The sequence below is a fragment of the Lycorma delicatula genome, chromosome 5, assembly GCF_047948215.1.
Source record: "Lycorma delicatula isolate Av1 chromosome 5, ASM4794821v1, whole genome shotgun sequence".
In the NCBI taxonomy this organism is placed as follows: domain Eukaryota; kingdom Metazoa; phylum Arthropoda; class Insecta; order Hemiptera; family Fulgoridae; genus Lycorma; species Lycorma delicatula.
This window is the reverse complement of record NC_134459.1, coordinates 139,266,298-139,281,063: the sequence shown is the minus strand read 5'-3', so window position 1 is coordinate 139,281,063 and position 14,766 is coordinate 139,266,298. Positions and strand designations below refer to the sequence as shown.

At 28.8% G+C, this 14,766-nt stretch overlaps 1 protein-coding gene across 3 annotated transcripts in view; it reads right to left on the bottom strand.

Moving 5' to 3' along the window:
- Positions 1–912: 912 nt before the first annotated feature.
- Positions 913–14,766, bottom strand: part of LOC142325417 (GTP-binding protein 2) — a 57,539-nt gene continuing 43,685 nt past the window's right edge. For 2 of the 3 annotated variants that reach the window (XM_075367162.1, XM_075367164.1), the window contains exons 7-10: positions 12,748–12,930; positions 8,089–8,200; positions 5,526–5,713; positions 913–2,646 (exon numbers count right to left, since the gene is read on the bottom strand). In XM_075367162.1, coding sequence (XP_075223277.1) covers positions 2,386–2,646; positions 5,526–5,713; positions 8,089–8,200; positions 12,748–12,930 — 744 coding nt within the window. In that variant the 3' untranslated portion in view covers positions 913–2,385. The remainder of the gene's footprint in view (positions 2,647–5,525; positions 5,714–8,088; positions 8,201–12,747; positions 12,931–14,766) is intronic. The other variant, XM_075367163.1, reaches the window with a different exon arrangement.

Here is a 14,766-nt window from a genome sequence, read left to right as displayed (position 1 = left end):
TTCAATAAGCGATTCATAAAATATAACTCTTCAAACATAACTTCGACATAAAAAATTACTAAAAGATTTTTTTAGCATTTACCAGTGTACTATTCAAACCATAAATGAAGGCTGAGGGGGTTTTCTAACAAATTTACTCTTAAAGTAGATTTTTATATGGAACTGTCTTGAAGCTCAGTCATGAAAAAAATACTACTACTAATAATAGGCATAATCTTGTTTATATTAGAAATTATGAATAAATGAACAGTTTTCAATTATAGGTAAACTATCACAACTTAAATTTTCAAGTAATATTTTATTTTGTTCTTATTATTAATATAACAGCAAAATTTAAAGTATAAAACTGAGCTTCTTTAGAAGGTAGAAACATTATAAAAATGAAGATGTTACAGTAAAGAGAACTGCTTAACTATACTAATAATGGTAAAGTAATATTAAATTAATTGAACTGTGAAAAATGAAAGTGGTACTTTCTTGTTTTATAATTAATTTAAACTAATTATGGTTAAAACTTACATAAAGCTAATATTATCTGTTCCAATTTATTAAAAAATATAAACAATTAAAATTAATTACTTTTTACTTATTTTAAATATTATATCCACTAACTTCTCAAAATGTTTAATGTCATTGAATCCAATTTACAGTTGTTTTTAAATAGATTATTATAATTTGATAGCCAAATATTGCTGATAGGTATTAGACAATACATACGGCATAATTCATATCTTCAAGTTATAACCAATTTAATAAAACATAAATTACGAAAAACAGATTCAAAATTAATAAACGAAAAGTTTTATTCATGAATAAAAAAAGTTTAATTTTTGAAAATACTTTAAAAAGTTTTAGTAGTAACTTTTTATTATTGTTATAATTTTTCTCGTCATGTTTAAAACTACAATTTTAATACTATTCATTAAACAAATTATATATATATATATATATATATTTTTTTTAAATAATATTTATAAGAATGGCAATGAGTTAAAATAAGGTACCTTTCTGATACAAAAATAATAGTGGATGAGATCTACAAATCATTTGTAACCATAAAAATTCATTTAATGACTACTGACCTAATTTGCATGTTACATAAAACTCTTCTCCATATTTAACAACACAAAAAACAAAATTTTCCAAACTAATTTAAAAAAAATTATATTATAAAATATAATTTACAAAAGGAAAAAAGGAAATTTTAAGGAAAGTTATAAGATCCAAATTTCTCTGGGAAATTCTACAGATTTTCCTTAAGAACTGGGAACACCAAAATCATTTCACTTAAAAAACTAAACTTATATTCTTATAAAATTAAATAATTTTAAATAAGTGTACATTCATATATAGGTATTTCATACAGAAAATAAAATCTAATACAACTTTACAATAATAAAGGCTACAATCTAAATAAATATAAATATATTTTTTTAATTTATTTTCATTCTAGGATATAGTTAAGTAATTTTCCCACCTAAGAAATAGACTGATTCGATCAAATAAAATAACTGTGCGCATACCTAATTAAATTCATTATAATAATTTTCCTAACTGTTTAAATGAGAGATCAAATTAGGCAGTAGTGAAAGTTACAATTAATCATTATAATATGTATCGCACACCAATCTTGATATAATTGTGCTTGCTGTACTGATACAGTTTGATATGCAAACCACTTAATCACAAAATAATTCATGTGTCAGGTAATGAATAATTTATCTAAAGTTAACATAATAATTTTATTATACTTTTTGCATAAAAAAACATATATCATCATTATAATTATTCGTTATATCATTAATATAATTGTTAAATACAACTAAAACAAATTCAAATAATCACTTCATTGTAAGAATATAATTTTATAAACCAATGAAGTCACAATTTTGCAATTTGTCTTTTTGCAGACTGAATCATATTCTTATTACTTAGGTTGGAGATCGATCATAAAACAACAGTAGTGTAAGTTATTGTTCAAATAATATTCTCACAGCACATATCACAACCCTGAAGGGGCATAACCATAATATAAACACTGTTACATTAAATTAATTTAAAATAATTATAGAATATAAAATTGAGAGTAATATATAATCTATATTATTATAAACTAAATTTATAAAACACCATAAACATTATCATCTATGTACATTTTATAAATACATATGTTAGTAACGATGTTAATTTAATAATAGTAAACAATAATATTTATAAATATCTAAATAATACTATGGGAAGAAAAGAAAGAAATTTAATAATTACAAATCCATTTAAATTGTAATAAAACTTATTTAAAGCTTATTAAATTAATTACACAATTTTTTCCAATAGAAAAAGAATTAATAGAAGAAATTATAGTGTTATTTGATGTATAAAAACATATTAACCGGCGAATGGGAACACTTGAGTCACTTTACCAATACCTTTTGTACATCCTTCTCTGAAAAGTAAACGTGCCCCGACGCGTACATATTCAGGGTGTCTTACGAATCTAAATAGAACCGATGCCCTTTCATTAGTGTGAATTCCACTTGCTGCCATAATTCCTTCCATGACAGCTGTCTGTCTGACATTTCCAATATGTACTGTCGTCTGAAAACCAGGATAAATAGCTGTTGAATGAAACAGCACACACACAGTCGCCTAAAACACAAAAGACGAAAAAATGTACATTAAAACTAATCTGTCCAAAAAAATGGCTTGTTTATTCCCAACGTAGCACTACAGTTTATACAAAGCCTAGTTTATATGTAATGGTGAATAGGAATACATGGTAATAATTTTAATTTTTGAATAAGTAAGCAGAATAAATTTATATGGTGTACCTTTCCATAGTTAGAGAGAACATAAAGAATTTCTTAATATGAAATTCAATTGTAGCCTATGAATTTTTTTACAACACAGATGTGTGTATATGTATACAAAAATTATAATACTTATAGCTAGTATATTAAACATAAAAAGAATATATTTCCTGATTTCTAGAAACAGGAATTTTTAGCCTGTATAATAATAATAATACATAGTCTAAGCTTAATAATAATACATACTCTAATTCAGTTAAGTTATAGAGTTAAAAAAAACAGACTGTGTGTACAAGTATTCAGGCGGCCAATTCACAAGTATCTCCTGTAAATCCTGATACATATAAAAGAAACTATGTGACATTAATATTTAATAACCATGCAGACAGTATTATATTTTACAAAAATTATACAAATATTTTAAATTTAAATAAATTAAGACCTGTTAAATGATCAATAAATATTTCTTACCTTGTTTGGCATATCTGATATAACCTGTGTGCGTATTATTCATTGAAATTGTTTATTGCTAAGTTTAAACCTTTTGTTTTCTAAAAGATAACACACTGCTAAACCATTTTGACATTCATCTTGTTATGTTTGTCGATCACCAACCTGATATCACTGCTGATATGTATATGAGTCGCCTACCTTTACCCAATGAAGCCTTATTACCAGTTGATAAGCCACACAGAAAGGCTTCTTTCGATGGATTAAAGCTTTATCTTTCTAAACAAAACGTTTCTTGTGGCTTTAGTTGACCCAAGTTTCATCCATATAATATATTCTACAACTTTCTTGCTTCATTTCCTCTAGTTCAGAGAGGTAATGTCTTCGCCATATAATGAACGCCCTCAGTCGTCTGTCCATGCTTGTGCGGGTGGGCAGGAGTGATGGAAATAATCAAAACCAAGGAGGAAGAGTATAAGATTTGGGGTTCAGGCCAAACATAGCTGATGGCGATTTTTGACAAGTAGGAAGATCAGGATTGAATTTCCAACAACAACCTTTGTAAAGACCTCTAGATACGAAAGAGGTGAAGACCAAGACAAGGAGGACAGCCTCCAGTGGAGCCGTCCTTAGTCTGTGCTTGCAAGGGTAGAGGATGGCAATGAAGCACAGGGACTCCTGATCCCCCGATCTCAAAGCTCTGTATATGATAGATCAGGTTAGACAGAATTACTGAATTTGATGAATGCAATGATGATTTAATTAATTCACTAATATAGATATAGATTATTTTATATATATCGATTTCATAAATATAGATATGTGATAATAATGAAATGAATGAAGATACTTGTAAAAAATGTAGTAAATAATAATGAACAAAAATATTAATTTAACTCTCAATAAACGTTTGTTTTTGTGAAAACAGACAAAACAATATTTAGAAGGGTGGTCATGATGCATTTTCTGAAATTCAACAAGTTATTAATACACAACAAACCAATCAATCATAATTTTACATGAATGAGATTACATTCATAACTGTTCATGAATTTTATTAATTATAGTTTTAACTACAAAATTAAATAGTTTAAAACATGGAATTTGCATTTTGAAAATGCATAAATGCATCACAATTTTCACTCACCATTTATCCTTAGTACTGAATTTTTTATAGCACAACTATATACAGAGATATTACACGCAACTGAACCTATAAAGTAACTTGTCCTGACTGACTGAAAGATTCATCAATACCTAGCAAATTCTATTGAAGATAAATTGATGAAAATTTGTATACATATACCTCTTATGGTGTATGTGAACAAAACTAAGGAAGGATTTTTTGAAACGCAGAGCTTAAGACGGTTAAAATGGATTTTGAATTTTTTTCGAAACCTGGCAATTTTTTTAATTCCTCAGTAACAAATGAAGACATCAACTTGATTTTTAGTGTGTGCAATTTTCCTATGAATATCTAAAATCCAATTTCTAAATTTTTTGAAATTCAATTTTGAAGGGGGTGAAGAAAGGTGAAAAAATTTGAACAATGATTGCAAATTTTTTCAATTTCTGACTAATACTAAAAGAGATATTCACTAGATTGGGGCTTGCAAATACTCTACTCTTCAGATATATATTTGAAAAACCATTTTCATTTTAATTTCAATTTTTTAAGGGATGCAACGAGGTATGGCACAGCGGCTCAACCAACACAGCCACTTTTACTGTATATGTAAAGCAACTGCCAACATCTTCCTAAAGTAAATAATACTTTCTTTTTTACTAAAAAAAAGAAAAATGAAGTACAGTCACCTCCTAGTGGTGTTTGTCGGGTAACACCAAGAACAGGGCAAAATACATTTTTACCTGTATAAAATTTAAAGAGGGAAATGACTTTCGGTCAGGTGATTTTAGAATAATTAACTCAGCTTCAAATAATGGGCAGGCAGGAGTAGGTTTCATAATGAACAAGATAGGGAAGAGAGTAGAGTATTTCAAAATGGATAGCAATAGAATCATTATATGTATAAAATCAAAACCTAAACCGACAACAATTGTTAACGTCTATATGGTAACTAGTTATAACTAATATTTTAAAGATGGAGTCATCTGTTTTGAAACCCACATTCTTAGATCACTCAAAGTTTTGGGTCCAGTACTGACCAAAATGAAGTTCACCATGGACATGAACACTAAAAACAAATTTTTGTCTCTTAATTGTAATTACTTAAAAAGGTGAACATTAAATATTACTTTGTCTTTTACCTGGAAGAACAGACATCCATTTGGTTTCTCATGCGGTGAAAGAAGGACCATTCCAGCACGAAGAGGTGTGGGTGCATTTTCTAGACTTAATGAAGCACTCTGACTGGCCCTCACCACTCTACATGGTGCTTTATTTCTATGTATCGATTGAACTTTGACCGGCAAAAATTCACCATCATCTAAAGGACCTGTAAAACAAATTAATGTTAATAATTATTGTTTAACAGCATTATGACAAACAGTTAGAACACTATTTGATGAAAATAACAGAGCGATTACATGTTTTACTTTATTAAAAGTACATTAATCCTTGTATAACATATAATGAAACTGTGTATACCAAACAGAGGTTTGAATTATGTCAACCAGCTTTCAAAAAAATTATTATTTACATGTTCATATTTAAATAATTTCTTTATTATGACAATCATCAGGATTCATTTCAGCAATTCATTTTAATTCTACTGAAAAATGTAATTTTTGTTTAAACATGATACATATATATATATATATAAATGAATAAGCAAGTCGATCAGACCTTTGGTGACATATTAACTAATGTTATTTAAAAAAAGTTGACATAATAATACAAATTTACATTATACCTACAGTAAATTATTTATTGTTTTCAGAAATGATAGAAATTACAATTTTATTTTATTCTAAAGGTAAACCACCAAAAGATAGTTCTCATTGCCCAAGAACTGAAGAAAATTTCTTAGAAAAATTTGCTGTAAGATGATCATCAAAAGTCTGCAATTAGGCCTATGAAAACAAATTAAATAAATATACTTTAATCAATTAAACATATATTCTTTTAATTTATGATTACTTGATACAGTAAATTAAAATGCATATTTTTTTTCGAGACTTTGATTAAAAAAATTGTTACTTTTTAAAACTATTAAAGAAAATTAAGAGACAATAGTGGATGATAACCATAATTCTATGACAGTTTATGTAATGAGTTTGCTTTTTTTTATTCAATACATTAGAATTTACTATCCTAACCCTTTTTTCTCTTATTTTGATGTAAAATAAAATAACACAAAGTATTAATGATGTAAAATGCCAAGATTCAAAATTCAGTTGTTTTATTTAAATTTCCTAAATAATTAATTATCATCTTTTAGCTGTCTCCAAGTTTTTCAGTAATCAACTTGAATTATTTCTGGAAAAATGTACAACATTTTTAGAAAAATAAGTAAAAATGTGACTACTGGGTCTAACAATTAAGATATAAGATTAATAAAATTTTAGTAGGAATAGGAAGTACAGCTTTGTCAGGTAGAATCTTAGTTATAATAGTTTGCCTTTTTTGTGTTTTTATTTTTCCAATTCCTGGATATACATAGAGAGTCCTTGGACAGTTCCATAAGCACAAAAAAGGTTACCACCTCTAATGAGTCCAAATGGTGACTTTGCAGGCTAGTAGGTGCTAGTCTAATGCAAGATAAGTAGCTAAGGTGGTGGTTGACCTTATTCCAATAAAACTCATCTGATTAAGAATGAATAAAGAATAAAAATGGGCAGGAAAGAAGGAAGGGATGACAAACCCAAACAAGAATATATGACTTTTTTTAAATTTATAAAAATATAATTGCTTAAACAATAATTTTTTCCTAATTACTTTGTGATTTCCAGTAACAATAATTGGTATTCTTAAATTTACTACAAGAATAAAAATAAAATTTAATTCTTGTTAGAATGTAGAAATTTTGTTGTAAAAAAAGTTTTGTTATAACAAAATTTGCAAATAATGAAATTATTGTTTAGACATAGAGTAGTTATTTTATTAGAACAGATAAATTATGTCTGTACTTCACATTCATTTACTTATAATATTAAAATTTCTTGAGCTTTACTGGGAATAAAAATTAAGACAAAATAAATAAATAGTCAGTGTTAATAATAAAACAATGGTAGTAACTTATCTGGTTATCATAATGGGTGATGAACAAAGATAAGAATATTTTAAATGATATATCAGTTACACAGCTGCCAAGTTTATAAAACTTATTGAACATTTAAAATTTCTAGATAGTGTATTGTAGTATTTCTAATAAAGGATTTCGCATTTCTGAAACTAGATGACTTTTAAATTTTTGGGTTATTTAATTTATTAAATCTAGACTTCATTTTTTATTGAAAAAACCAGATAGATAAGCAGTTAGTTGGCATAAATTTTTGTTTATTGACGTGCTTTACAATCTGGATTTAAATGGATTTGAAGAAAAATAACTAACACAAAGAATAATTACAAAACAAACAAATCACAAAAGAGTTTTAAAAATCCAATAATCATCATCATCAATATATTTTAAATCATACTACCTGTCAATGAAGCAACAGTCACTGGCACTAAATATGACCAATGGCATGCAATGAAACTGAACCTAGCATCATTTAACTTCAGTAATCAAATAGTACCAGCTTAATTCACGTTACCTTGATTACTGGCACTTTATTCTTGTTGCAACCATTAATTTTCCCAAACACTATAGACACTGTATTTCCAAAACCCAGGAATTATTAATAAATCAAAAAACATAATATTACTAACCTATAAGTAAATTAGTATTTTCAGTTATAACTCCTCTAGTCAATAAACCACCCACAACGGTCCCAACTTCAGGAACCCGAAATGTCTCATCTATTTGAAATTCGCATCGTTCCTATTAAAATGACAAAAATGCACACAAAAAAATTATATTTATTCACAAATTCATAGTTTTTTAGGTACTTATTTGTTATGACACCACCACTATTTTTCACTTTTTTACGCAACTTTTTCAGATTTCATGAGAAAATGAATGTTTATTTAAGGTTGAAAAATAAATGATTCATTTTTTACTGAAAAATAAAAATTACGAAACACTTAACATTAAGTTAACGCCGTGTACTGACGAATTGTATGTATATCAACATAACCTAACCAAACACACCTATGCTTGCTAACCTTGTCTAATTAACATTGTTATTTAACGTTAATAAGGCAATGTTAGTGAGCAATGCAAGCATAGGTTATGTTGATATAAAGAGTATAAAGAGTCAACATAATCTAAACAAATAACCTACATTTACTATGCTTGCTAACAGACATATATTTAGTTTAATACAATGTAATAATATGTTTAATAATTGTTTTCTTGACAAGGAAGTTGCATAAAAAAAAAAGTGAAAAAGTGGTGGTGCGATAAGAAACAAGTACCATTTTTTATTTAATATCACTTATACCAAACATAAGATCAGACTATAATCTTTTCTGATATATATAATCTTATATATATAATAAGATATATAATTTTCTGATATATATAAAGTAGAAGTCCGATAATCCGGCACGCTCGGGACCGGACTACCAAAAATTCCGGTCTATCGGGCGGAAATTATAAGAACAATTAGGTTAATAATTAAACTACAAATACAGTATGCAAAACTGTACATACAACAAAGTTTATTTTACATTACATATAATGTATGTACACGTACTGTAAAACATATTTCACTTAGATTTAAAAAAGTCACGAAAGTCTTTTTGTTTTCTTGACTTTTGGCGTTTAGTATAAAATTTATTTCTAATGATATGGATATCAATAATTGCTGAAGCACTGTAGCTAGTACTAGCCTCAGCAAGAGATAAAATTATTTAGTGATTCTGCAGCTTCTGCCCAGCTGATTTTTTCCTTTTCTTCCGTTTCGGCATCTGAGTCACTTTCTTCAAGATTTTGAGTATGCTGAGGGTTTACTACAATGTTGATAATGTCCTCATCGGTTAGTTCTTGTTCAACAGGCTCATTCTCGTCGATTAGAAGCCACTCCTCTACCTCATCTTCAGGCAGGTTTTTCAAGGGATTGTCAGCACTTCTAACGACATCCAAAACTTTGGTCAGAGTGTCTTGATGGTTTTCTTCCTCATCAGTCTGTAGAGTTAGGTCAGATGCAGGGTTTGCAGCTGGCCAAAGTTTTCTCCAGCATTTTTTACCTGGTTCCAAGAGAGTGCAATAGCATAGACGGCATCTTTTACTGTAAACTTTTTTTGAAAATCAGTCACATCACAGTCGGCATTTAACAGGCCTTGAATAAAAGACCTTCTATAAAAGCATTTAAAATTTTGAATAACCCCTTGGTACATGGTTGAATCAAAGATGTTACGTTAGGTGGGAGCAGAGTAGCAACAATATTTCCAGAAACTAACTCATCTACTGGCGGGTGGGCTTTGCAATTGTCCAAAAGAAGGATGGCTTTAGTATCTTCTGGTAGACCAAGGCTTTTGAAGGATTCCTTGACCTCAGGCACAAAGTGGTGAAAAAACCAGTCTTTAAAGAGGGCGGCAGTCATCCACGCATTTGATTGAGCATCGTATTGGACAGGCAAGTGTGTAACATTCTTAAAAGCCCTGGGTTTTGCAGATTTACCTATCACAAAAGGGATCACTCGGTGGTTTCCAGACGCATTAGCACATAGCAAAACGGTTAATCTGTCTTTGTTTTTTTAAAACCCTTGGCTGCTTTTTCTCCTGCCCCAGCTAGTGTAGATGTTGGTAAACATCGCCACAATAGCCCTGTTTCATCAGCATTGTAAATCTGTTCAGGTGTTAAATCATTATCAGCCACGATTTTCTCAAACTCGTCTTTGTATTTTTCTGCAGAGTTTTGGTTTGCTGAAAGTGTTTCTCCAGTTACATCAAGTCTCCGAATTCCATGCCGAAACTTAAAGTTTCTGAGCCAACCATCAGAATAATTACATTCACGCAACTCCTAAATCTTGGCCGAATTTCTTTGCCTTTTCAACAATCATTGGCCCTGTTACCGGCTTTCCTTCAGAACGTACTGCACTAAACCATTTGAACAATACACTATCTAGCTGTTCCAGTTTTGGTTTTTTTAATGTTTGTCTAGAAGCCAATTTTTCAGTTGTTACCGATTGAGAAGCAAACTTCATTAGTTCATCTTTTTGTTTTTTAATGTCATAAACAGTTGATGAGCCAATATTAAACTCATTCATTAAAACATTTCTATTCTCGCCTTTTTCTAGCTGTTTGATGATTTCTAGTTTCTGATTGAGAGTCAGTGTTACGTGTTTTCGTTTCTCTCCTTTTGAATTAGAAGGCTTAGGTTTTGTAAACATGGTCACTGTACAGTTAGAATGAAAATCACTTTTTTTATAAACAGTTTCAAAAGTTACGTTTACTGCGATGTGAAAGGACACAAAACAACAACGCACAAAAAAATGGTGAAGACGCTTCGTGATTGATTAACGGAGCTGCACTGCACCTGAATTTGTTGTAACAGCTGAGACTAGCCGGCCGCTAATTGTTTCTGAACAATACCGAGCGCTTCCGGATGATCCCGAACTACCCCAAAAACTTCCGAATAGCTCTCGAGCGTTTTTATTTGCTTTAAAGACACACTTTTGGAGAAAACCAAAATTTTTACAATTTTCCAGAGCGATGCCGGACTATCGGGCATTCCGGACTGTTGGATGCTGGACTAATGGACTTCTACTGTATAATATAATCTTTTCTGGAGCAGCCCTTGAATTTCAGAATCTGTTATTATATAAATGTTCTATCATTCTTCTTTCTTATCTAAATTTATATACTTACTGAGTATACAGATATAAAAAGGTAAACCAAATGATTTCCTAACAAATAAAAAAATAACAGGCACTGGAATGTATCGATCACTAATAGAAAATCCTGATTCATTAGTATACATCTCGTGGTGGTCAGGTATATACTTGTTATATTATATATTTATTACTTGTACTTATTATTATTATTTATACTTGTAATATATATTTATTTCTTTAATCGATATCGATATATATATATATATATATATATATATATGTGCAAAATTAATGATATATTTTTTTATTTATTCGATTGTTTTTCTTCATAAAATAATGAACTATAACCAAAAAGTAATTAATCAAATTAACCATGAAAAACTGAAAAACAATTGAACCACAACTGAAAAACTGTTTCTTCTGACCATCCTTCATCATCCTTTTCCGATTTAATTTAATTTTCATATTCATTATAGATAGAATACTCATTTAAAATTAAAAAAAGGAACTGGGAACCCTTTTTTATTATTAATACTGATGTTTTAATTCACTTAATAAATTCATGTTTTCTATTATTATTTAATATTGAATTTTTATTGATTTTAAATATATTTTTATTGTTCTATTTAGAGCCCATTACAGAGTACTCTGACTGAATTATGTGTAGTTTTTCTTTTAAGGAAATTCTTATTCTAATATCATTAAATAACATCTTTTCTTCTTTCTAAAGTAGTTTTTTTTTTTTTGTTATAAAACTATTTTTCGTACTAAGTATAAGAAATCAGAAATACTAATTATTTATTATCTCCAAAATTAACCAGAAGAAGCAGTAGCTTGAAAAATGACCAATAACCAAAAACTGATGATAAAATTGTCCACACTGGGCAATAAGAACCAGTAAAGTGTATCTTAGTTCTTGGGATGAAGAAGTAATCAATTTTGGACACCTAATAAGCCCATTCCAAAATGCTGCTCACCAGGACAACCTACCTGAAGGGTCTAGCTGCAGAGGGCATGGCGTAGGCACGCCAGGAGAAGCTAGTCAATACATAAAATCAGCTTTACATTCTTCTGTAGGTACATTTTATGTTTTAACTTAGATAGAAGTTAGTATAATATCATAATTACTAATAAATTACTAAATAAATGTAATCCTAAATATACACAAATCAAAGAAAAAATTTAACTGTGTATGTATTATTGAATTCAATGTCTTATAATTTGGCTAATATTTATCAGAATATTTCAGTTACATTTATTCACTGAAATATTATTTCTACACTTTTGTGTGTGTATGGATAATTTTTTTTAAAAGGTAATAGGGAAATATGAACATTCTATGATGTGGTAAGTTCATAATATTTATAAATAATTTTGTTCAGATTCAATCAAAAAAAGATAATAGTTCTCTTTAAATCAATCCTAGCATCACACTATTATACCTTTATAACTACTGCACATATTTTTGACTGAAACTACAAAGAGGCACATGGCTAAAAACAATGTAAATTTATTAAATTGCTTCTGGTAATATTCCATGTGCTGCCACATCACAAAAATTTCCAGTTTGTTACTCAAAAACTGTTGCAGAAAGGTTGATAACACACATTAGACAGTATGTTTAAATAACATATATTCAGAAACTTACTTGTTCCATACGTTCTTTCTCTTTGAGAGATATACCAGGAGGTAAAACGTGGAGGAACTTAGTCAATAAATCGAGGCCATCTCCAGTAACGCTTGATATACAAAATATTGGCACAATATTTTCGGTCATCTGATTAGAACCGGCTGTAATAACATCATCCATATTATTTACAACCAATGGTACCTGTTAAAAAACCCAAAATTTTTTGATAACATCTTTTTTTCAAGACAAAAATTATCTTTAAAGGAATACAGCATGTTAACTCATTTACATAAGTATAATTAATAAAAATGTAACTTTATTACAAATACCAAAGTTATTTATATAATGAAATTATATAAATCAATATGATGATAGAACAGTACAAATTTAAGGAAGATCAATGTTATATTATTATACACTGAATGAACTTTAGAAGGTAACTCTACATCAAGTCTTTCACAAAAAACATATATTATATTTAAAAAAAATTATTATTTAATAAAGCAAAATAAAAGTTTAAAATAGACGTTAGCTATGTAACTCTGCAAAAGGTTTACATGCAATCGATACATTTAATTTTAAAAAGCTTATTTTAATTTTTTCTAAATTTATTTCCAAGTGAATTTAAGTTCACCCTAATAAATGAATATAAAGTAAACACTAACTTCAGAAACCATGATCATAGGAAATCACTATTTGCAGGACGGACCTGATACAATCAAGGTAACACTATTACTATTATATAAAATTTAACCTCTTAAAGGTTGAAAATAGGGTTTAAACTGATCGACTGACTGAATCTATTTACAAAATAATGAGTTATTCTAATTCCTCCATAAAACCTAAACACTAGAAAGCAGAATTGGGAATTTTAATTTATTACTCTATTGGCAGAATAATAAATCTAACAGGATTAAATGGGATACAAATCACAATAAAAAGTTTTAATTTTTTACAATACTGAATTTTAGCATAGTTTTAAAACTTAGTCAAAATACTTCTACAAAATCCCACATAAATGTATATAAAATATAAAACAACTACCATCCCTTAACTTATCAAAATACTCCTTGGACCTATGGTTCCAGAAGAACAAAAATTCTATTACTGGTGTTCTTATATAGGTCATCTGCGAAGAAATGTTTTTACAGTATTTTTCATATTCTAATGCCTCTAATCCCTGTAGTTTTCATAATGATGATTAAAACATAAGGAGGCTAGTATAGACTTGAGAGATATTCTCATAGAGATTACCATCGAGCTTTACGCTTTCCGAGTCTGGCTGTTCTGCAGCTGAAAGAATACGATTAGCACAATCTTTAAGTTCTATGTCTTAGGAGTAAAAAAAAAAAAGGCTATACATTTTTTCTTAAATATCAATTTATGAACTTCGGTTCAAGCAGTAAACTAAACTTACAGTACCTATCATAACCTAACTTTTCCCGAGGGATGCCACACCAGACTTTTAACTTCCCTATTGCTTAAGATGAGATATCCAGAACAGCTTGGTCACTGGGGATTTATTCATTAGGTTAGATTTTAACCGATCAGAATCAAATTCAAATAAATGGGATTAGAAAGACATCTTACTCACTGTCAAGCTACCTTGTTAGGCAAGAAACCACAAATATTTCCATTATGTAGTATATGATCATAATCTATCCTAATTTTAGTTTTACAATATTACAATTTTTTTTCTTCTGTCATCTGTCATGTTACTGTATTGTTGCACTTCTCAATTTTTCCTGTTCCCCCACCTACCTCTAAGCTTCAAAATACCACTGACGTCCCTGTATCTCAATTATGTTAATTGTAGATTCTAAACTTTGTTTTTCTTTAGAATTTCGCAATTCAAAAAACAACTGCTTTATTTTCTATTTTACCATCATCCAAATTTTATGTTATTATAACATGTCACACTCCACTCAAATATTAAAAAAAATTTGTTTATAATTCTTGTCTAAAGTCGATTTATTTTCTGTATAAAGTTTTCTTGTTTATCTTCCTTTGCAATACCTAAATAACTTTTAGCATACT